The sequence below is a fragment of the Schistocerca americana genome, chromosome 2 (assembly GCF_021461395.2).
Source record: "Schistocerca americana isolate TAMUIC-IGC-003095 chromosome 2, iqSchAmer2.1, whole genome shotgun sequence".
In the NCBI taxonomy this organism is placed as follows: Eukaryota; Metazoa; Arthropoda; class Insecta; order Orthoptera; family Acrididae; genus Schistocerca; species Schistocerca americana.
This window is the reverse complement of record NC_060120.1, coordinates 734,026,727-734,049,886: the sequence shown is the minus strand read 5'-3', so window position 1 is coordinate 734,049,886 and position 23,160 is coordinate 734,026,727. Positions and strand designations below refer to the sequence as shown.

General features: G+C 34.6%; 1 protein-coding gene across 1 annotated transcript in view; it reads right to left on the bottom strand.

The window, feature by feature from the left end:
* Positions 1-23,160, bottom strand: part of LOC124594764 (regulating synaptic membrane exocytosis protein 2) — a 1,241,912-nt gene that overhangs the window by 333,366 nt on the left and 885,386 nt on the right. The window contains exon 19 of the mRNA XM_047133151.1: positions 14,707-14,857. Coding sequence (XP_046989107.1) covers positions 14,707-14,857 — 151 coding nt within the window. The remainder of the gene's footprint in view (positions 1-14,706; positions 14,858-23,160) is intronic.

Here is a 23,160-nt window from a genome sequence, read left to right as displayed (position 1 = left end):
TTTGGGTTTATTTTTCGACTGTCATTTTTTTTAATTTGTAGTTGACTGTTGCTATTTGAGTTTACATATTGTTATTTTGTCATTTGGCAATAGTGAGTGGAGCTGTGGATGCTAGAAAACGGTGTGGGAAATGGAGAAATCAGAACATTTCTCATATATTCTTCTGTATGAGTTCAGTAGAGGGGTGATAGCAGCGGAGGCAGCCAGAAACATTAGCATCATGTACGGGGATTATGTCACTGGACAGAGTACTGCAAGGAAATGATTTTCTTGTTTCAGGAAGGATTCTCTTGACTCTAGTGACTCTCCATGTTTGGGAAGATCTTCAGGGCTTGATGAAGATCATTTAAATGCATTAATTCACAATGATTTATGTCGCTGTACTCAGAACCCACAGATGTGATGAACTGTGATCATTCCACCATTGTGCAACATTTGCATGCAATGGGCAAGGTTCAACAAATGCTTTTATGGATACTGCATGCTCCAAGCCAATATCACAAACATCAGCATGTAGGCAGAAGTGCATTTTTGTTTGCTCAACATCAATTGGCTTGTGAAAAACATCAATCATTCCTATCCTGTATCATTATGGGTCATGAGAAATGGTGTCTTTATCCTAACAAAAGGAAAAAAGGCTTGGCTGAGCCAAAACAAAGCATCAACTCCCCATACAAAGAACTACACACATCCGCAAAAGATAATGTTAGGCATTTTGTGGAACAGTGATGATGTGGCACACTATAAATTGCTTCCTTGAGGTGTAACCATCATTGCTGACATTTACTGTCAACAACTGAGACATCTTGCAGATGCAGTCGAAGAACAGAAACACTGACAAAAAATGCTACATAGAAAATGGATTGGGAAGTCATTCTGCATCAACCTTACTCAACTGATCTTGCACCCTCAAATTTTCACCTTTCCCACTCTCTATGGATAAAAATGCACTCTGTACATGGCTTGACAAGTTCTTCACCTCAAAATAATGTCATTTCTACATTTGCAGAATCAAAAAGTTACCCCAGCAATGGCAGTGAAGGAGAATATATTATGGTTGACTACAGTCTTCTGTTATGTGTATCCATTGTGTTTATTAATCTTATGGAAAGCTTTAACAATCATGAAGCCTCCAAGCCCATAACTAACATATTTTTCCATTTGAGGTGTCATGTTTTTAGTTATGTACAAGACTGAATGTTACTTGCCATTGTCTGGAGATTTTTGTGGTCTTGCAGCTCCAAAGCATTCTTTGCCTGCATCTGTGTAGTTCCATTTCATATTTCTGGTTGTAGATTTTTAAAACTGGATCTGATGAAAAGATATCTTTGAGTGTCTCTTCTTCAGTCCGCCCCGGTAGCTGAGTGGTCAGCTTGACAGACTGTCAATCCTAAGGGCCCGGGTTCGATTCCCAGCTGGGTTGGAGATTTTCTTCACTCAAGGACTGGGTGTTGTGTTGTCCTAATCATCATCACTTCATCCACATCGACGCGCAGGTCGCCGAAGTGGCATCAAATCAAAAGACCTGCACCAGGCGAACGGTCTACCTGATGGGAGGCCCTAGCCACACGACATTTCCATTTTACCTCTTCTTCAAACTTATATTTATTATTATTTATCAATAAATCACTCAGAAGTTTGATTATTGTAGAGAAATTTGTGATGTAACTTCCTTAAATACCCTGTTGGTCCTAGGGCATTTCATAATCATGCAACAGATTTTTATTCTAGAAAGTTTTCTACAGCTTTTTTCTCCTCAGAAGAAGGTTAGATTTGCACACATCTTACAATGTATCGAAGGGCTCGAATTTTATAACATTAATATCCAAGCTCTATTCTGCTGCAGTTTTTGACACTAAAGCAAGCCACTGAAGAGTGCCACATCTTCACTCTTAGCTATTAAAAAAATAGTGTTTATAAAGTGCTGATATGCTTGATAATCCAAACGCAACTTTCTTGAACTCAGAACTACCGGGAGTGTCCCACAAACATAGTATACTTCATGCTTTCTTCATCAAAATCAATGCAGAAAAATAAAATAGTGACTCTCTTCTTATTTATTAAAACTCCAGTTTGACCTAGAAGATTGTTCCCAACTACCATTTCAAAATTCACAGTATCTCTAGAAAACACATAAATATTTGTTTTGACTTCCACATCATAAATCTCAACAGTGTCTGTAAAATAACCTTTTGAAGAGACAGAATTTTTCACAAATTCTAACAAAGTTACATCTGTATAATGCAATCTTGGAAAATCCAGTCTCATAAACATTTTACTGTAACGTACTGACTGCCACAGTCAACTAGTTACTTTTTTAGACATTTTTAAATTTACAGCTGTTAATTCATTTCTTAACAGTGTTTGCATTAACTGTAACCTTTTTATCACTTATTTCCTTCACACATTCAGATGAAATATGGCCCAACTCATTGCAGTTTAATTATTTCTTTTGCATACTTTCGTGGTGGCAGCCACATGACCTGAGACCATTGGTGCCACAGTCAAAACACCACCTGTCTGGATCCTAAGCTATGCTATTGGTGTTTCTGTACCTTGAATCTTTAGCATCTTTCCTACTGGATTTCCAACATTTCTATTGCTTTAACTTTTGTTATTTCCTTTCACCCACCCATGAACCATGGACCTTGCCGTCGGCGGAGAGGCTTGCGTGCCTCAGCGATACAGATAGCCGTACGGTAGGTGCAACCACAACGGAGGGGTATCTGTTGAGAGGCCAGACAAACATGTGGTTCCTGAAGAGGGGCAGCAGCCTTTCCAGTAGTTGCAGGGGCAACAGTCTGGATGATTGACTGATCTGGCCTTGTAATGCTAACCAAAACAGCCTTGCTGTGCTGGTACTGCGAATGGCTGAAAACAAGGGGAAACTACAGCCGTAATTTTTCCCGAGGGCATGCAGCTTTACTGTATGGTTAAATGATGATGGTGTCCTCTTGGGTAAAATATTCTGGAGATAAAATTGTCCCCCATTTGGACCTCAGGGCGGGGACTACTCAGGAGGACGTTGTTATCAGGAAAAAGAAAACTGGCATTCTACGGATCGGAGCGTGGAATGTCAGATCCCTTAATTGAGCAGGTAGGTTACAAAATTTAAAAAGGGAAATGGACACGTTAAAGTTAGACATAGTGTAAATTAGTGAAGTTAAGGGGCAGGATGAATAAGACTTCTGGTCAGGTGAATACAGGGTTATAAATACAAAATCAATTAGGGGTAATGCTGGAGTAGCTTTAATAATGAATAGGAAAATAGGAATGTGGGTAAGCTACTACAAACAGCATAGTGAATGCATTATTGTGGCCACGATAGACACGGAGCCCACACCTACTACAGTAGTACAAGTTTATATGCCAACTAGCTCTGCAGATGACAAAGAAATTGATGAAATGCGTGATGAGATTAAAGAAATTATTCAGGTAGTGAAGGGAGACAGAAATTTAATAGTCATGGGTGACTGGAATTCATTGGTAGGAAAAGGGGAGAAGGAAACATAGTAGGTGAATATGGATTGGGGGGAAGAAATGAAAGAGGAAACCGCATGGTAGAATTTTGCTCAGAGCACAACATAATCATAGCTAACACTTGGTTTAAGAATCATGAAAGAAGGTTGTATACATGGAAGAACCCTGGAGATACTAGAAGGTATCAGACAGATTATATAATGGTAAGACAGAGATTCAGGAACAAGGTTTTAAATTGTAAGACATTTCCAGGGGCAGATGTGGACTCTGACCACAATCTATTGGTTATGAACTGTAGATTAAAATTGAAGAAACTGCAAAAAGGTAGGAATTTGAGGAGATGGGACCTGGATAAACTGAAAGAACCAGAGGTTGTAGAGAGCTTCAGGTAGAGCATTAGGGAACGATTGACAAGAATGGGGGAAAGAAATACAGTACAAGAAGAATGGGTAGCTTTGAGAGACAAAATAGTGAAGGTAGCAGAGGATCAAGTAGGTAAAAAGATGAGGGCTAGTAGAGAGAGATATTGAATTTAATTGATGAAAAGAGAAAATATAAAAATGCAGTAAATGAAGCAGGCAGAAAGGAATATGAATATCTCAAAACTGAGATCAACAGCAGGTGCAAAATGGCTAAGCAGGGATGGCTAGAGGACAAATGTAAGGATGTAGAGGCTTATCTCACTAGGGGTAAGATAGATACTGCCTGCAGGAAAATTAAGGAGACCTTTGGAGAAAAGAGAACCACTTGTATGAATATTAAGAGCTCAGATGGAAACCCAGTTCTAAGCAAAGAAGGGAAAGCAGAAAGGTAGAAAGGTGGAAGGAGTATATAGAGGGTCTATACAAGGGGGATGTTCTTGAGGACAATATTATAGAAATGGAACAGAATGTAGATGAAGATGAAATAGGAGATATGATACGGTGTGAAGAGTTTGACAGAGCACTGAAAGACCTACGTTGAAACAAGGCCCCAGGAGTAGACAACATTCCATTAGAACTACTGACAGCCTTGGGAGAGCCAGACCTAACAAAACTCTACCATCTAGTGAGCAAGATGTATGAGACAGGCGAAATGCCCTCAGACTTCAAGAAGAATATAATAATTCCAATCCCAAAGAAAGCAGGTGTTGACAGATGTGAAAATTACCAAACTATCAGTTTAATAAGCCATGGCTGCAAAATACTAACACGAATTCTTTACAGACGAATGGAAAAACTGGGAGAAACCGACCTCGGGGAAGATCAGTTTGGATTCCGTAGAAATGTTGGAACATGTGTGGCAACACTGACCCTATGACTTATCTTAGAAAATAGATTAAGGAAAGGCAAACCTACGTTTCTAGCATTTGTAGACTTAGCGAAAGCTTTTGACAATGTTGACTGGAATACTCTCTTTCAAATTCTGAAGGTGGCAGGGGTAAAATACAGGGAGTGAAAGGCTATTTACAATTTTTACAGAAACCAGATGGCAGTAATAAGAGTCAAGGGGCACGAAAGGGAAGCAGTGGTTGGGAAGGGAGTGAGACAGGGTTGTAGTCTATCCCTGATGTTATTCAATCTGTATATTGAGCAAGCCGTAAAGTAACAAAAGAAAAATTCGGAGTTGGAATTAAAATCCATGGAGAAGAAATAAAAACTTTGAGGTTCGCCAATGACATTGTAATTCTATCAGATATAGCAAAGGACCTGGAAGAGCAGCTGAATGGAATGGACCATGTCTTGAAAGAGAACATCAACAAATGCAAAACGAGAAAAATGGAATGTAAGCGAATTAAATCGGGTGATGCTGTGGGAATTAGATTAGGAAATGAAATGCTTAAAGTAGTAAAGGAGTTTTGCTATTTGGGGAGAAAAATTACATATGATGGTTGGGAGGGGGGGGGGGGGGGGGGGGGACGACAACAACAACAACAACAACAACAAGAAAATCATCATAAATATAGTAGAGTATGGAGTAGATGGCCAAACAAAATTGTCAGTTTTCAGATGCTCCTTGCTGAGCTACAAAAATTTGTGGGAAAAAATGAATCCAACACTAATTATTACTTTCACAAACTCTATTAATGACAGAAAGTCTAATGTAACTTGTGTCTTATCATGAAAATACCAAATAATTTCTTTGTGCACATATAAAACTACTCTGCCATTATCAGCTACACTGACTCAGCACTAAACTAGGCAGCAGGAAAATTTGTATATCCCCGAAGTGAACCCCACAGTATTCACATTTCTTCTCTGCCATCCAGAGGAGAAAATCAGAAATCAGATTTTAAAGTAGACCACAGCACTCTATATTTACATATAATGTGGGCAGTGTAAAACTGTTGAGAATGTCTGGATTCTTATCCATAATCACAGTTTCACTACAGAAGCATGAGGAGAATGAATGAAGAAACAAGATCCACAATTCTGACCTGAGATGGGCCAATCACCACTGATCGACCATCGTTTCCTCCTCTGTCAGTGGCAACATCTGGATATGGTATGGAGGTGTATGGGGTCAGCACAGTGCTCTACCATTCATTGTTGGCTTAGCAGACACTGGAGCTACCACTTCTCATTCAAATAGCTCCTTAAGTGGTATCATGAGGCTGAGTTGACATTGTTCCAGTCCACCCACCAAAGAAAAATTCCTGCCAATATCGGGAACTGAACCCAGGCACTCTGCATAGCAGTCACCCCTGCAGAGCACTGAGCTAAAGAGATGGATCTTGATAAGAAATCTAATCTGATTTATAGATTCAAATTTCTTTTTTAAACATTAAATATAATAAGTGATGAAAAACCCTATTATTAAGCCTTTATGGTCAGTTGTCATCCATGGTCTTGAAATAGGCACATTCCTGCACAATAATTTTTGACAGGTTCTGAGAATGACTGGCTTTGGGTCCATTATCACAGTTTCAAGACACAAGCATAATCAACTTTCTAAAACACAAGTATAATAAGTACTGCAAGATCCTACAATAATGTGCCTAAACCTTAAGTTATTGTCATCCATTATGTTGAAATGAGGGCATTCTAATATAGTCATTTTTCTATCAATTTCAAAGTGGATTCAACTGCAAATGTGTATCTTATTGTCGGTGGTGTTTTATCCTTCAAGAGCTTTTCTTTTGTAGTGCCATAAATTCAGACAAAAAGATCTCTCTTTAATATTTAAGTTAGACTGGATGCCCAGCAACAGTTTATACTGAATAAAGCATGTTTTGTGATTATTGAAACTGTGAATATGGTGCTCAAAGTATCTATCAGCACTCTTGTTGATTGGTGACTATTTTCTAAATCTCAAACAAGACTTGATGTCAGTAAGATTTAAATTCAGAAAATAATACAATTTATGACTTAGAAGATGTACTCTTGATCAGTCCAATTACAGCAGATTAAAAACTCATACTTAAAACTCCAAATGCTATTTAAATGTAGTTTTATGCATATTTCAGAAAAATGAAGTGATAGTCAGCATCTAAATCTTCACTAACTTTGGTCAGTTAACAAAAGTGAAATGAGGCAATAGGATTAGAGTATAAGCAAATGAATGTGGTGTCTTTTATCATGACCACTGTCTCACAAGAAGTAGGTATGGCAGTATTCCTTCACCTAAAAAAGAAAGAAAATACCAATAGGAAGCATTTTTAGTCCATGATAATCTTATGGCTGCGTACATTGTGTTCATGAGCAGCCTTCTCAGAGAAGCACATTTTTCAGCCTTCATTAATTTTGCACTGGTGCATTCAACTTCAAGCAGAGTTCTTAAGATAGGTGTGAAAATATATTAGTAGAAAGTCAAGAGTCTGTATTATATTTGAAAGTATTCTCAGTGACTCCTGGATAGCAAGGTGCATAGCTAAGGGTAATTTTTAGTATTAATAAGTCTTCGTTTCCCATTAAGAGATAATTGCTTAACTGCTCTCAGCTATAGGAGCTGTTATTACTTCAATATATGCAACATAATCCCTATGGAAATAATGCTTATAGGTACTGCTAGGTATTACTAGCTTATAGAAGACAGATGTATGATATTTTTGGAAATTTGTAAATAGCTTTCCACAATAAACTAGATGTCTTTCTTTCAGAATCTATCAATCCAGATTCTCCAACAGCTCTTTGGTTTTCCCAAATCAACCTAAAGGGCCTGTAACCAACTGTGTTAAACATCATTCCACATGCTTCTCTTTCTTGTCAGATCGTGTTGATGTGAATTATACAGACTACTGGAATACTAATAAGGAAATCAACTTGTCGCTTACATTGCTCACATCAGAACCATGTGATCTTTCTCACCCATGGTTTCTCTTAGGTATTTGTATGATACGACTTACTCAAATTGTGATTCATTAACAGTGTAATCAAAAAGCTATTACATTTTAATGTTTCATTAGAAATAAAGGCATCACCTGCAAAAACTCCATGGTTATAATGATTTTAAGCCGTTGAGTTACAGATTCTCAATTTGAATGTATCATGCACCTCTGACACACACCTGAGGTTACCTTCATGGCTATCTTGGTGAATGACTGTCCATCCAGGACAACAAATTCCATTCTGCTATTGAGTTTTCAATAGAGATGCAAATCACGCAATACAGTGACACAGATATAAATCATTACGATTGAAAATGAAACCTTCTTAAGATATAAGAAAAAAGAATATGCATCAGTAGTTCACTATATGGTTTTCATGATATTATGTAGGAAATGTCAGATTAAGTTTCACGTAAGTGGTGCTTTTGTTATTCATACATTCAAAGCATATCATTGTATTTGAAAATTGTCATTCTTCTTGAAATGCAATAGATAGCTGTCACTGATATGAGATGGAAATTCTGTTACTCATTTCCTCAATTCTTCTTTATGAATGAACAAATGAATGGAGCTGTGAACTGCTTTAGCTAATATGTAAACAGTGTGCAAGAACAGTGATTCATTGGGATTTGTGTTAAGCATGTCATCATTTGTAATATTTTGTGTAATTTATATGATTTACATGACATATGCTGCCTCACACCAGTTTAATGTTGCTGTATTCTGACAGTTACAAGACCCAGATATGACAATGGTGTGCACATGTCAGCAGATTTAAACGTTTGACGTATGCTGAAGCACAGTCGTCTACAGTGCACTACTTGATAATGGCCTTACAGTTGAAACTGCAATCATGAAAATAAAAAATGATCAGCAACAAATGTATTTTTGCAGGGAGTCAAAGACAGGTATCATACTAGCCACATAAATCACTAATTTAATGTGGTTTCCTGTTGACTTTTTGCTTCATTTTTGTTTCTGTTTTCCATAGTAACACAGTGTTACTTACCCCTGAATTTTTCTTGGCAAATAAAGCCAGAAAAAGCATTTTCTTAATAAATTGTAGCAGACTGATACAGACGCATAATAGATGGTGGGAAGGTTAGCATTTACACAAGTGTTTTCATCTGGCATGAGAGAAGAGAGAGTAGGAGAAAACGAGACTACTTCAGTCTTAACATGGAAAGTCATGCATTTTCAAAGTCATAGCAGAAACATTATAACAGTATAAAAGAAAACTAAATGCAAGCATTTAATGTGATAAGAGAACTTAAACACTTAAAAGCAACAGAGAAACATCATTTGACAAGCAAAGATAAACAAGGAGAAAAGTGTGTAGATGAGAAACAGACAGGACATACCAGTGAAGTAACAAAAGAATCCAAAAGCGAAGAGAAGAAATACATTAATAAAAAGAATCTATGAACCAAACCACAATAAGTAAAAGAAAGGGAAGAAGGAGAATAAACTAATGTTCAATGTAATAATGGAGGAAGAAGATGACTAACTAGAGAGAGACGGTGAAACAAAAGGACATAGACAACAGTTTGAGAGAGAGAGATCAGTATAATTTGAAGACAGATGACTTACAGGAGCCAAGGTCACATTTTTGACATTCTTTCAGTCTGTGAATTTCTATGTTAAAATGTCAGGAGGAATAACTCAATTTATTATACAGTAAAGTAAGTACTTAAGATCCAGGAAGACCCTGTCACATTTTATATATTGCCACAAGTACACAGTATTCCTGCCATCTCTTGTATAAGTCTCATTTCATTTATATTTCACTTCTGCCAAAACAGCATAGTCTTCCTGCAATCTTATGTGCAAGTCTACATAGAATGACCAATTGATTTACATGTATTAACCCTTATTCACTATAGTAACTAGTTATAACTTACATCAGGGTGACTTTTCAAAATGTGAAGAGTCAACTGTAATCATAAATTAGTTTGAAGCACATAGGCTGCATCAAGCTATGGTGTTGTTTCATTCAAAACTCAATTTTTAACCATTAAAATCAAGTTCAAAGTCTGATATCTGGTTCAAAATGCAATATGTCCAGCATCAAATGACATTCAAATCAAAATTGGTTCATTTTTTCCTGATTATAAAACAAGTAGGACCTAAAGTCCACTAAAATCTGTGACATCAATACAAGAAACATTTAGAAAATTCTTTCCATCGTATACTGCTTATCATTGTGGCAAACACATAGTCATATACAACAGATTTGTTGGCTATCAATGTGCTTTTGTGTGAGCTTGCAGTTCACGTGAAATATGACAGACATGGAAGAAAGTGTACATGTATGGGACTGCTATTCTGGATCTAGGAAGTGGCAGAAAGGCACAGTGAAAAGAAAGGTGGAGCAGATGGAAAAGTATGTGATTTTAAAAGAAAATTCTGATATGAACTTCACTTCTCAGTGTATTTTCTTTCTTGATATTAAACTCTCCAGTTGCTATATTTAAAGTATTTATTTGTTGTTTACACCATGTTTTGTCATGCTTTATTCCATTTCTTACATCACATAAAAGCATATGCTTCAGTACTTTAAAATCATTTAAGCCGTAGACGTCACCATTTGATTAGAAATTAAAATTAAACTGGTCAAAGATCAAATGAAGTAGCTTCAGCCTTTATAGATGCTCTATGTAAGCATAGATAGGAAGAACACACTAAAAATAGACAATTATTTTCTGAAGGCTACCGGGGGCAGAAAAGAAATTCCTATGTAGATCATCCTCTGCACTGGTGACTTATAAAAAACCTCCAGACACAAAGAGAAAAAAGTACGCCTAATACTTCCAGTGCATGGTCATTCATACTTGCCTATGGATTGCCTTTTTGGTACAGTGGAGAAAAGTCTTCAGAAACAGCCTGGAATATTAACTCCTCAATAGTACCAGAATATTTATCAGAAAATGGGGGTGTTTGGATGCTAGAAACAGACTGGAATGTTTTAAGCTTTATGGACCTCTTCATTACCTGAAGAAGCCATTGGAGATAACAGAGATGAAATGAATAATAGTGAAAAAGAAACTAAAGGGGAAAAGAACATACACCACTTTCAAAATAGAAACTTCGTATGGCTTGGATGATGCATCGAAAAGTTATATGACAGTGCTAAAAAGCAGTGTAGAAAAAGATCATAAACCTGACCAAAATGTTGTCAACTTGACATACCCTATTCAATCAGAAAAAGCCATCCTTCTAAAACAGCACTTTAGTGACAACTGGAAAGATGACAAAAGCCAGCATTTTATGTTCAACTTCTTGAGAGAGATGATCTGATGGATCAGATAAGGAAGGGCAAGAACAGGATGAAGAGTGAGATTGTTTGGAGAAAGGGCCTTGACATCAAATGCTATGAAGAGGATTAAAAAGCTTTTGGTTTTGAAAAAAATTGTATAATTAATATAACAAGTTTAATTATAATTTTGGTTGTAATCTTTAAATATTGTTTAAAAATGTACTGCATAATTGCAAATTTGGATAAGTGCTCTCAGAATAAATGAATATTTCTCATACAAACAATATGTTACCATTAAACCAAAATCATTAATTTTTATGGTATTGTTTATTTTGCAGTTGGATGTACTTTCTTTTTCTTTACATGATTTATTTTTGCTCACAATAAAAGTTAAGGAATAGATTCTTGAGTTTTGTTATGTAAATTTTGTCCAAAACATGAAATATCCCTGTTGTTGATGCAAAATGAAACAACTCCACAGATTCTAAAAATATGAGTAGCAGCTATGTCTTTAAACAAAGAGTGAGATTTTTCTTATTTATCTCATTTTATTATACACAGAACCATTTATAGCTTCTCATATTCAAATTATCTGTTAATATAAAACTTTACTTGATGTTAGTATTTGGTCTCCAATAAAATTTCTATTTGTGGACTTAATGCATTTTGAAAAGTTTTCCTCATATAGATGGTGAATAACATCACAGTGACTCCCAGAACAATCAATTTAATGGCTCGGTGTACTTTAGAGATTTTCTCAGTAAATATTTAAAATTTTCCTTCAGACATTTCTTGCTAATGGAACACCTAGACTACCTCATCGTACTGAAATGGATTATGATGCAGGTGCCAATAGGAAATATGGATGGTTTGTACATTTTCATGTGTATATGTGTGTGTGTGTGTGTGTGAGAGAGAGAGAGAGAGAGAGAGAGAGAGAGAGAGAGAGGGGGGGGGGGGGGAGAGAGAGAGAGAGAGAGAGAGAGAGAGAGAGAGAGAGAGAGAGAGAGAGAGAGTGAGAGAGAAGGGTGAGGGGGGAGGGGGGGGAGGTAGGAAAAGAGAGAAGTGTGTTTATGTAACGCTAGGTAGTTGGAGTAGTCTTGAGCAGAATATTACCACTAGAAAGAAAGGAGTTATAGTCAATTCACAACATTTTCCTGATTTGCATAAACTAATGAAGCTTACCTTCACGTAGCCTCAGATATATCTACAGCACCATATCATCAAAACACAATTGATTTTCTACTACTTTTCTAATAAGTAGCAGCATCACATGCTGTAGTGTACTGTGCCTAACACTGATGATAACACAAAAATTTTGTCATAAACATAATAATTTCATCTAGCTATTATATGTAACTATCATCTTTTTGTACCCACCACTATGTATATACCGTAAATGCACACAAGCACTAATCTAGCGATGCTACAGAAATTTCAAAGAAAGCAGCATGGATGACAGCCAACAGTTTTCCCTCACAGTGTTCTTCCTTTCAAAGTGCAGAAGCAGCTAAGCGTATCTCAGATGCGCATTTTTTCTTTCAAGTACTGTATTTTCTTGGTCTACTAAATGATAAAGATGAAGCTACAGAAAAAGTACACATGACATAGCCATCCGAGTTCATGCAATGTGCAGCTGGTTACTTCTGGCAAATATTGAATAATTGTATTTAGCACACTTGTATTAACATGACAAGAAACATTTACTATCAGAGAGCAGAATCAAAAAGAAACATCACCAAAGATGAATCTCTAAACATTCAAAAATTAATTGACATAGATAATTTTCTTAAATTTTACTTCAAACATAACAATTAGAAGAACACTATCAAAATGTTGAACATTTCTACAAAATAAACGTAGTAGTATTAAAAACGCTAATGAAGACAAGCAGAAATAAAATCATCATTCCGACATCAATAAAATCTGTATTTTCTTAATAAAACTCATGATGAAACTGTACTACATAATTGTCCTGTCTATCACCTTCCACTAGGTAGGGAAGTAAAAATTCTTTTTTGTTCTTCTTTCTTTTCGATTCCGAAAAACCACCGATAAAAGTCTCAACTGCACATAACGACAAATTTTCTTGAGCATCACACTAACAAATAATGAACATTCCTCTGCTGATTTGTATTTTGACATGATCTAGTAATTTCAGTTTCAATACTGGGAACCAATCTCTAGTTTGTGTTAGTACACTGTTCCTCGTAATCACTGAAGCTTTTTTCCAGGTGCTGTCTAACAACTTCTTCTCTCCCAAAAGAAAAGAAGGAGGAGGTAGGATATCAGGGAAAGGGACACATTAAGATAACTGTAACAACTAACAACAGTGCAACTGACTTGTTCCACAACTTGCAGTAGTCACCAAATTGACAAGAAAATGATTCTTTTTGAAAAAAACTGTAGATATAAAGTGCATATCTGAATATTTATTTTGGATGACTTTTTAGTTTCATGTATCAAACACTTTCAAAAAGTATTAATCCTTGTAAACCCTTAAAAATAAGTTTGGAATGGATTAGAAAATAAATTTTACTTTTGTACTATGTAAAATAAGGATATGTCATGTACTTTCTGAATGCGAGTACAATACCAGTTTCATATTCAGACACTGCAGGTAAGTCTGTTGCACACAAAATATTGTTTAAATAAGAAACTCTAAATTGGTTCTGTGAAGAAAGTAGCATAAAATGAGGTAGGTGCTGAGTCAGGATAAATGGAATGTATTAATTTTTGAGTAATACAGTTTTAAACAACACTGAATGAAAAATTTACCAAGTAAGTTGCTGCAAGATTTTGGTTGCAGAGTAATGCCTTCATGAACAATGATATGTCATTTTGCTGGTTTTAAATGTTTTAGTAGCTCTAATATTGTTCATATTGTAATAAAGAAGAATTGTACCTACTTCAACTAAGCAATATTATTACTGGTATCTAACAATTAAAGAAAGGACCCTGATCATTTCCTACCACGTTTATAATAAATGAGGTAAAATCTTTATTCATTACTATATGCTTCCATTCGTCTAATTTTAGTAGTCACATCAAACAATAACTACAGTGATGGTAGTTAAAAATAAAAAAAAAAGAAGGTTCAAGAACTAACCCAGCATTTTCCTGAAGTGGTACATGAAAACCGTCATGTAGAATGTTAGGCTAGCAATTTGAATTTCAGTTTTCTGAAAGCATGAAAACAAACACACCATAATTAACTAAAGGGATTTGAATCTTCATCAACAGCCTCTACTGAATTTTGATATATTCATTTTAAAGTAATATATCACAAAATTTTATTTCATATTGTACACAGAAATCACAAAACACTGTAGAAATATACTGAAGAAAAGAGAAACTGTATTGAAAATGGGATGTAGATGTAACTCACACACTGAATCACTGCATAGATTGTGTAAAATCTGCATTTTTTCTGCATTAAAGCAAAAATTTTGCTTTTCGCATTGCAATCCTTAATATCTTTGTAAATATTATTCTTGAAGAGCCTTGCATTTGAACATGCACTGTGTATAAAAATAGATGTTTCAAACAATATATCTAAGAGTTAAAAAATATTAGCCATAGGCAACTTTTTACATTCAAGCACTGTTTAAAATTCTGTATTACTCTTTGACACAGGGTTCTGCTTATGATTCATAACCCGAACCTGTCTCCATCTTGTGAGCCCTCCCCGTCGCTTGAGGCACTCGAACCCTGTTTGACCAGGTGCCGCACATCATCAGGTAAAACTTCCTCGCTTCTATGGACGGTAAATGAAGTTTTGCCTTTTCGCCCGAAACCTAACCTACGTTTCCGACCTGCATAAGTATTTTTGGAGGTAAGAAATACATATGAGCAAAGTAATGATGAAAAACAACAGTTATCATTCTAAGAGAGAAAGATACATTGATTCCATACAAATATTGAAAGCAGTTGTCCTCAGTTAGGATTCTATTTTGAACTGATTGTTGAAACACTTTTTTAAATGTTTTTCTTCTTAAATATCATTACGTGTACATACCATTAGTATTTCAAATTTTGAGCTTGTCTCCCATAATGAACATTTGTTATGACTAATAGAGATATGGGATATATCTGTAGACAGGTAAATCACTGTAGTAACATTACAATATTGAATAGCTTATTGAAGAAGAACCAACTTTTCATTTCATTCAAGATGTAGTTTGCACCTTTTTGATAAATGGACAATTAAGGAAATGTGCTGAGTTAAGTTAATTATACAGCAACCATTTTTTTTTAAAGAAACAGAAGTTGCAGTAGGAAAGCACTATCTTTCAATATACAAAGCAGTGAACATTTTGAATGACATATTTCATGTCTATAATGTTTATGATGGTAAGGTTAAAGAAGTCTTGATGGAGCAGATCATTACAGGAATATTAATATCGAGTAGGATTAATTATGATAATATTCTTTCATATTTGTTAAAAATTAGGAAAGGTTTTAAAAATTGCTAAAGGCCTGTACAACATTCAGTGTTAAACAGAATCCCAAGTGTTTGTCCTATCATGAAGAAGTTGAAAACATAGATGATCACAATCAATTAAATGTGACAGCAAAATGTGCAGGCACTCGATGTATATGTGCCTAATACATTTTTATGAACTAATGAACTCAATTAGATTTCTAAGTATTGCAGTACTACCAAATATCTCTAAGGATAGTGATTCAATATAAGCTTTTTAAATCTTTCTCTACTCAGATTTTTACATGATCAGGCATCACCATTACCAGGTCACCTCTCTTAAAATATGCTGAGGACAACAGCTTTTCAAGACTCATATCTGACTTATTAGCAAAATGACAAAAATTACATGTACATACTAACATTAAAAACAACTGAATGAAAATCATACTGTTTATGCAAATATTAGATGAGAATATTTTTCTAATCTACATCTTTGTGATATTCTATCAAATAAAAAGTTTGAGGCCAAGAGTAAGTTTCAGAAGCATACATGTGAAAGTGTGAATATAAAGAAAACTTTTTGCAATGTGTGGTTTGAGAGGTAAGTCAGACCTTTCTTCAAGGGAAGATCATCAGCTGACCTCGGTCCATGGGAAGCCACCACGTCACGTGGATCGGCTATTTTTTGAAAGGGAGAAAGTTGCACATTACATTCTTAATGTACTGAATAGAGTAATGTGAAAGTATCTGGAAATACACTTAATCATGGCCTTTTGAATTGATTTTCAGTTGAATAATCACTTAAAAGAGGCTCTATCTTGCAACATACACAAAGAGCTCATTTTACCAACCTTGCAAGATAAGCAGTAATGCCGATGTCATGCCAGACATAGAGTGTACCCTGACTCAAATGAGTATCTTGTAAGTTTTGAGAATGTACCTTCAAATAATCTGTTTTGTAATGTGAGTTAAATCAGAGTACACAATGGAGAAATTTTGAAATTGTCTGTCTCTCTGTATGTAAGAATATTTTGGAACAATGAAATAGGAGGGAATTATGAAACAGGAGACAGTAAACTCATCACATACCCTTATACATTTATAAAATAATTTTCCTTTCAAGAAGCTTAAGTCAATCAACAGTAGAAAAATGTCCATGACTAAAAATTAGGGAATTTAAAATATATGCAAAACAACAACAGCTAGCTAAATAACAATACAGATGGAAATAAATTGTTTTGAAAGAGCTGGCAGATATAACTTTGGTGTAGTACTTTCCTCAGCTTCACACCGCTTTGGGTCTGTGGCTGTTGTAATGTAGAGAACCTAATTAAAAAGTTTCACCACACCCACATTCAAACAAATCAAACATTTTAGTTACAATTTGTATGAGTTCAGTACAATGTCCTCCTGCTGTGATGAGCTGAATCACTTGAAAGCTGGCCTGACAATATTTTGGGTTTCAGGTCATTTCACCTAAAACTGATTGGACATTTTTTGAAAGGCACATAGGAGCTTAGTATGATGGCTACTTTCATAGCACCAGGATTCTTCATCAAAATTATCTATAATTGTTCCTCAATTACTTGAACATACCATGAGCAGACGGAATGCAAGTTTCTTTCTAGCCAGTTCTGAGACACATTCTATGAAATTGTCACTTTTATGTGTCATAATCATATTACCAACAACAAACAAATTACATAAATGAGAACTAATGCACAAGGCTTTAGCAAATCTCAAAAATTGCAGTTTGCAAATTTTCCTTCATACTAGGGACTACACATCTGATAGTTTTCACTCAAGTATGGAGAGCACCTCAAACATTAATAATTAAAATGCATATTAAAAGTGGTGTGAAATAAATCTAGTAGTGTGGATTCAACCATAGGAGACACCACCCAGTCACTCATAGAAATACAGCAGAAATAAATGTGAAAAGTACTCTTGTTTCCTAAACAGGAAAGAAATTTGTACATTATGGTTGAAACAAAGAGCAACATAAATGTCATACATTATAATAGCACTTGTCTATATTTTTATGTCTGCAGTAACAGTAAGTGAAATATATATATATGTATAATGTGTTATAAATAAATTTTAACACTACAAAATATATGAGTATGCAGGTTTCAGCTCTGTTTGCTGTTTCTGTGTAGATTTTATCTGAAAGGTGCAAGAGTAATTTTCTTTATTATAAAAGTGCTGTTCCACCTTAAATGTGTAACTTTTGTTCCCTAAACAATTTCCTTCTATGGCTGACACAAATTTAAAGACATGAAAAACTTCTGTTGGTATAGTTAAGCATGATAAAATTTTAACATCTTAAAGAATGCTATAAAACTTCAGTTACTAAATGGTATATAACAATTATACCAGTAGAAAAAAAGGTAAACTTTGAACTTCCATTTTCCATAAACAGAACACCTTATTCCAAGATAAAGTAAAAATGGTGAAAACAGTACTATGAAAAGCAGTATAAAACCACATAAGTAAAGTTAATTAAATAACTAAGGAGTTCTGTTTCAGAGGAACAGCAGTTAGGACTGAAGTGAAACAATATTATTTGAACAAGGGAAATTCAAATTCATCAGAAGTTAATGGAATGGTATGTTACAGTAGGAAGCCACAGGAGAACTAATTTGGAAGGCATGAAAGATGTAGGCTTAAAGCAGTCAAGAAAGACAGAAAAGTGAGCAGAAGAAAGAAATAATTTTTTTAAAGTAGAGAACATAAAAAGAAAAATATTACATGGGAAAGAAATGTGTCAATGGATAATTGAAATGTATGCATAAAATGTGTGCCCTAGGACACCAAAGGTTGGAACTGGGGATTTCATGTGTGGATTCATGTGATTTTGATAAACTTTCACTCAAGGTTTCAATGATGCTGAGATTGCCTATATTCAGAACATTTCAAAAGTAATCGCTCAAAGTAATGCCGAAAACACTGCGCATCCAATGGAACATAATGAACTTATCTATCTCTTTCAACATGCTATCAATGGGAGATTAAACTGTAATCTTCCTTCCTTCCTTCCTTCAAACTTCTCCTATTTTTATTCATTTGTCTTATTCATTACTGGTCATTGTAACTTTCCAAAATGGGCAACTCTGTCATAATGAAGTTAGAAATACATATATAATAATGATAATATTTAAATTGTTTCTGAATTTTATTATGTCAAAGACATTCTAGCTAGAATTAAATGATCGTCTAAGGTACACGTCTGACTTGCAACAAGTATTTTGTTCAGATATTTGTATTTGTGTCCATATGTGGATCTGTACATTTCTCTTCAGACCTTGTACAGTTTTATCAACCATTGCATTATGGCATTACATTTATTTTTCATATTTCATATGCTCTGTATCAGAATTGCCTTGGCATCCAGATCACTATAAGCCAATATCAACAGTAACTTTCTACATTATAAGCCATGAAATAAATACTATGGTTAAAATTCATAGCAACACAACTGTTTGTGGATGCTGTACAAAATAAAAAGGAAGATCCTATCATAACAATTCCTATACTATGCAATTAAAAAATAATCACTTTTATTTAATGCAATAACTTGTAATATATTTGTATAATAATAAAATGCCTTCCATTAATTTGAAGCAGCACACAAAGCCCTAGATAGTAACAGACTTTCTAAAACATTACCAACAATAGCAACAATGATGATGATGATAACAATGATGATGGAGGCAGTAAAGGTAACCCACTCACAGTGCAAAAGTGATTTTGAACAGGTGAACTCAGTGTTTCCGACCTTGTTTATGCGCCCCTCAGAGGACAGTGAAGTCAACACTTTGGTTATATGGTGAGTGATTACTTTTACTCTTTCTGTTATATGTGCTCCATAAGGGGCTCCTCATACTTATGTATTTATTATATGAGTAAATAATGTCTAAGTATTGTGTAGCTTTTGATATAGTAATAACAAATGTGTATTTCCCTTGAGATTTAAAACTTCATGAGTTTTAAAACAAAAACAAAAAAAAGGATTATTTCTTAGTATGGTATAGCCTGATTTGGTCAACAAATAGTGAAACATAGACTTGTTATTCACTGCCTGTAATTTTGAGTAGGTACACGCAATGAACCATGACATTTTCTTATTTCATTTATGAGAAGGTCTCTTGGGGTAGAGTTATCTTTAAGTCATTTGAAAAAAAAAATGATGGAAATAAAACTTGGCATAGTTCAAGAAACCATCTCTGCATTCGCTAAAGGTCCTCTACAAACATCACAGACAAATAAATTAGAATGGCTAGTGCTGAAGATGGACACAGAATGTTATCACAAAAAAATCTTGTAAAGTGAAAGATACAAATCAATGTACTCCATACAGTAATGGTTCATGATTCCAACAAGTCAGGATATTTCTTACAGTGGCAAGTGAGACATGCAATTTCTGGATGCTTCGCACTGATTACCTAACATTTACTGTCTGATGTACAGAGGAATAGAGGTATTCAAATTAAAAATCAACAGTTTATTCTTTTCCAATATGATAAAAATAGTGTCAAATTAATATTACTGTAGTGTTAAACAATGGAAACTCCAGGGTGGATAACAACAATCAGAAAGAACAGATTGCTACTCAACGCACAGAGGAGGTATTGAGTTGCAGAAAGGCACAATGGAAAATAATGCTAGATATACTAGTCAATCAGATAAATCCTTCATCAAATAGGGAAAAACAAACACATTCATACAAGGACAGCTGACACATACATGGTCACTGTCATCTCCAGTGTTTTTCCTACTTCTGATGAAGGACCTAGTCCAATAACTGAATATATCTAGCATTCTTTTTTATTGTGCCTGTCTGTGACTCAATGCCTGATGTATGTGTTCAGTAGCAATCTATTCTTTCTGATTGTTATTATTTAGTATTAGCTTCTTTAAATTAACATAGTTGTTTATTTCACGTTTTTCATGCTTTTTGTCTCGTACTACATATTTCTTAATTTATTAAGTAGTCTACATTTAAGAATGATTAATCAAGTAAAATAATTTAAATTAACTATATGCAATGAATAATTTTTCTGGTTTTTATGATTCATGTCCAGTGTGGTCAATAGCTAAGAGACTCTGTTAGCTGAGTATTGGTCTTATTATGGGTGCCAACAATATTAACATTAATTTGATTGATAGATTTTGTAGAGTTTATTACTGATTTATATGATGTAGCAGGGATTTGTTGAAATGGCTGACACTAGACTTTGACAATACTGGCCACTGGTGTTACATAATCTAAAACATAGACAGAGTGCTAAAAATTAGACAATTATGGAACTGATACTGCAACTTCTCCCTTTGAGTTTAAATTTTATGTCTTTATGTTAATATGTTGACAAGACACTCCATCTTTCATTAATATAATAGGCAACTATCTGATTATTAATACAGGAGATCAACATATTTAATAATATTTTATATTGGTATATATAAATATTTTGTCATGGCTACATAAAAAGCCAGTATGATTATTTTTGGTGAAATATTTTCACTCAGATTTTGTCCAACAATACAATAATTCCCTGATATTCCAGAAAATGCTTCTTCACTGAAAATTAGAAACAGTTATACCTTTCAGCATCTAACACTTGTCAATGTGAATGGATCTCGAGAAAATTTCGTTTTCATAACAGAGACTAAAAAATCTGATGTCAGTTTATTCAAACAACACTGTTAATGCAAAATCCATTATTATTAGCAGACAGTTCTGACAGTCACATTGAAGGAAAGTACAATTGTGTCACAATCTTATCAAAAAGCTGTAAGAAAACTTGACTAGCATAGATGACCATTACACTTTCACATTCATCAAAATCATTTTAATGGATTAAAAGAAGGGTACTTCTTCCTCATTTTACAAATAAAAAAATCATTAGAAAATATGTTAGCCACACACAATCCCTCATTGCTGCAAGTGCATTCCTACATAATAATTTAGAAGATGAAAGACTAAGCAATTACAGCCAACAGTATATGAGCTTTGCAACATTGTGGAAATGTTCTCAGTTTTTTCCTCCACTGTAATTCTACCTCTTTGAATCTTTCACAAAGCAAGATCTGATCATCACAACACTTTTGCTTTTCATTAAGAGAATATTTCTGCGCAGTCCTTTTAGTAGTCCCTAAACCAAACTCCGCACATTTTTTTATATTAGAATGAGAGCTGACAATGAGGTGATTAGAGGTGAAGCACAAACACTGGGGAAGGAAGGGGGAATGGAATTAACAATGTCATTTTCAAAGCAACCACTGCAGCAATAGTCTTAAGTATTTACAAAAACCTAAATCTTATTGGCCAGAAGTGGATTTTTCCACCATTACCCAAATTTTTATATTACAGTTACTGAAAGAAGAAATAGCAGTTGACATAGACCATAATCAAACACATAAATTTAATTTGTAAATATTTTGCATAAGTTGCCTAAATGTTCAAACTGGAGTGCTTTGACTGTGATTCAGAACATTAATCAGATTATTCAGCTTATTTGCAAATGCAGATTCTGAGAGACTGGAACTGCTTTGGATGTAGCTTAAGAACAGCAGGAAACATCAGTCACAAATTGCAGAACTGCATCTAATCTTGAGGTTTCAAACTACTCTTTAGATATATTGTTGATATACACTGCATAATGCATCAGTGGGGGCAACATCAGAAGCAACAACATGCTCCTTTGATGTATTGCTCTTCCATTTTGCAGAGAAAGTCTTTTTTTTTTTTTTTTTGTACAACATACAATGAAGCCAACATTTTCAGTGTGTTTATACTGGTGTTAGCAGCATCATCTACTGCTACTCAGAACATTGGCTGCTGAAGTTAAGCATTGTATTTAATACTACGTGCCTTCATCTCTTTCACAAATAACATTTGAAAAAAAAATACTATTTAATTTTTTTAATTAGTCAAAACAGTGGTAGAAACAAATCACTAGCTGTAAAATGATTCATATAAGTTAATACAAAATCACAAAACTGACATTAGTTATTGGAAAACATAAAGCAATTACAACCAATGATGAATATGTTGTTACTAGAGTACTGCTCTATGAAAATGACACCTGCAATCTGGCAACATTTCACTTCACTTGGATTATCAGCACTCAGCAGAAAACTGGATATCTGATATTAATACAGCAGTTGCTGCTTTTAGGATAACAGAATACATCTGAGACAGCAAGGTTGATTGCAATACATCTGTGCATCATTTATTAGATTAGATTAGTAATGGAGGGACACTGTTAAACTATTGGCCCACCAAACTATAGACAGAGTTGTTCTACAGATAAAAATGTTGATTTCCTGCTATTTGAACAGTGTGGCAGCAATTTCCAAAGTGTAGTTCAGAATATATTGATTTAGTTGAGGGTTGACAAGTACTGTAATGGAATCAAATGAGAAGAGATTTACCATTATGCATCCAAAGGGATAGTGCTACAGCTCAATGACATTATTGCATACTGATAACATAAAACTTCTGTAGATTGTTTGTACAAGAGTTGGCCAACCATTTCTGCAGTGCTCTCTTTTTATCCCTGATTCTTCACAGTAGTGAAAAATGACAGAATGCATATATGATTTGGTGAGATGCCAAAAACCCCTTATCACCTACCAAATATTTATGAAAGATGAAGTCAGTGTTCATCAATAGAGTGAAATATTTAT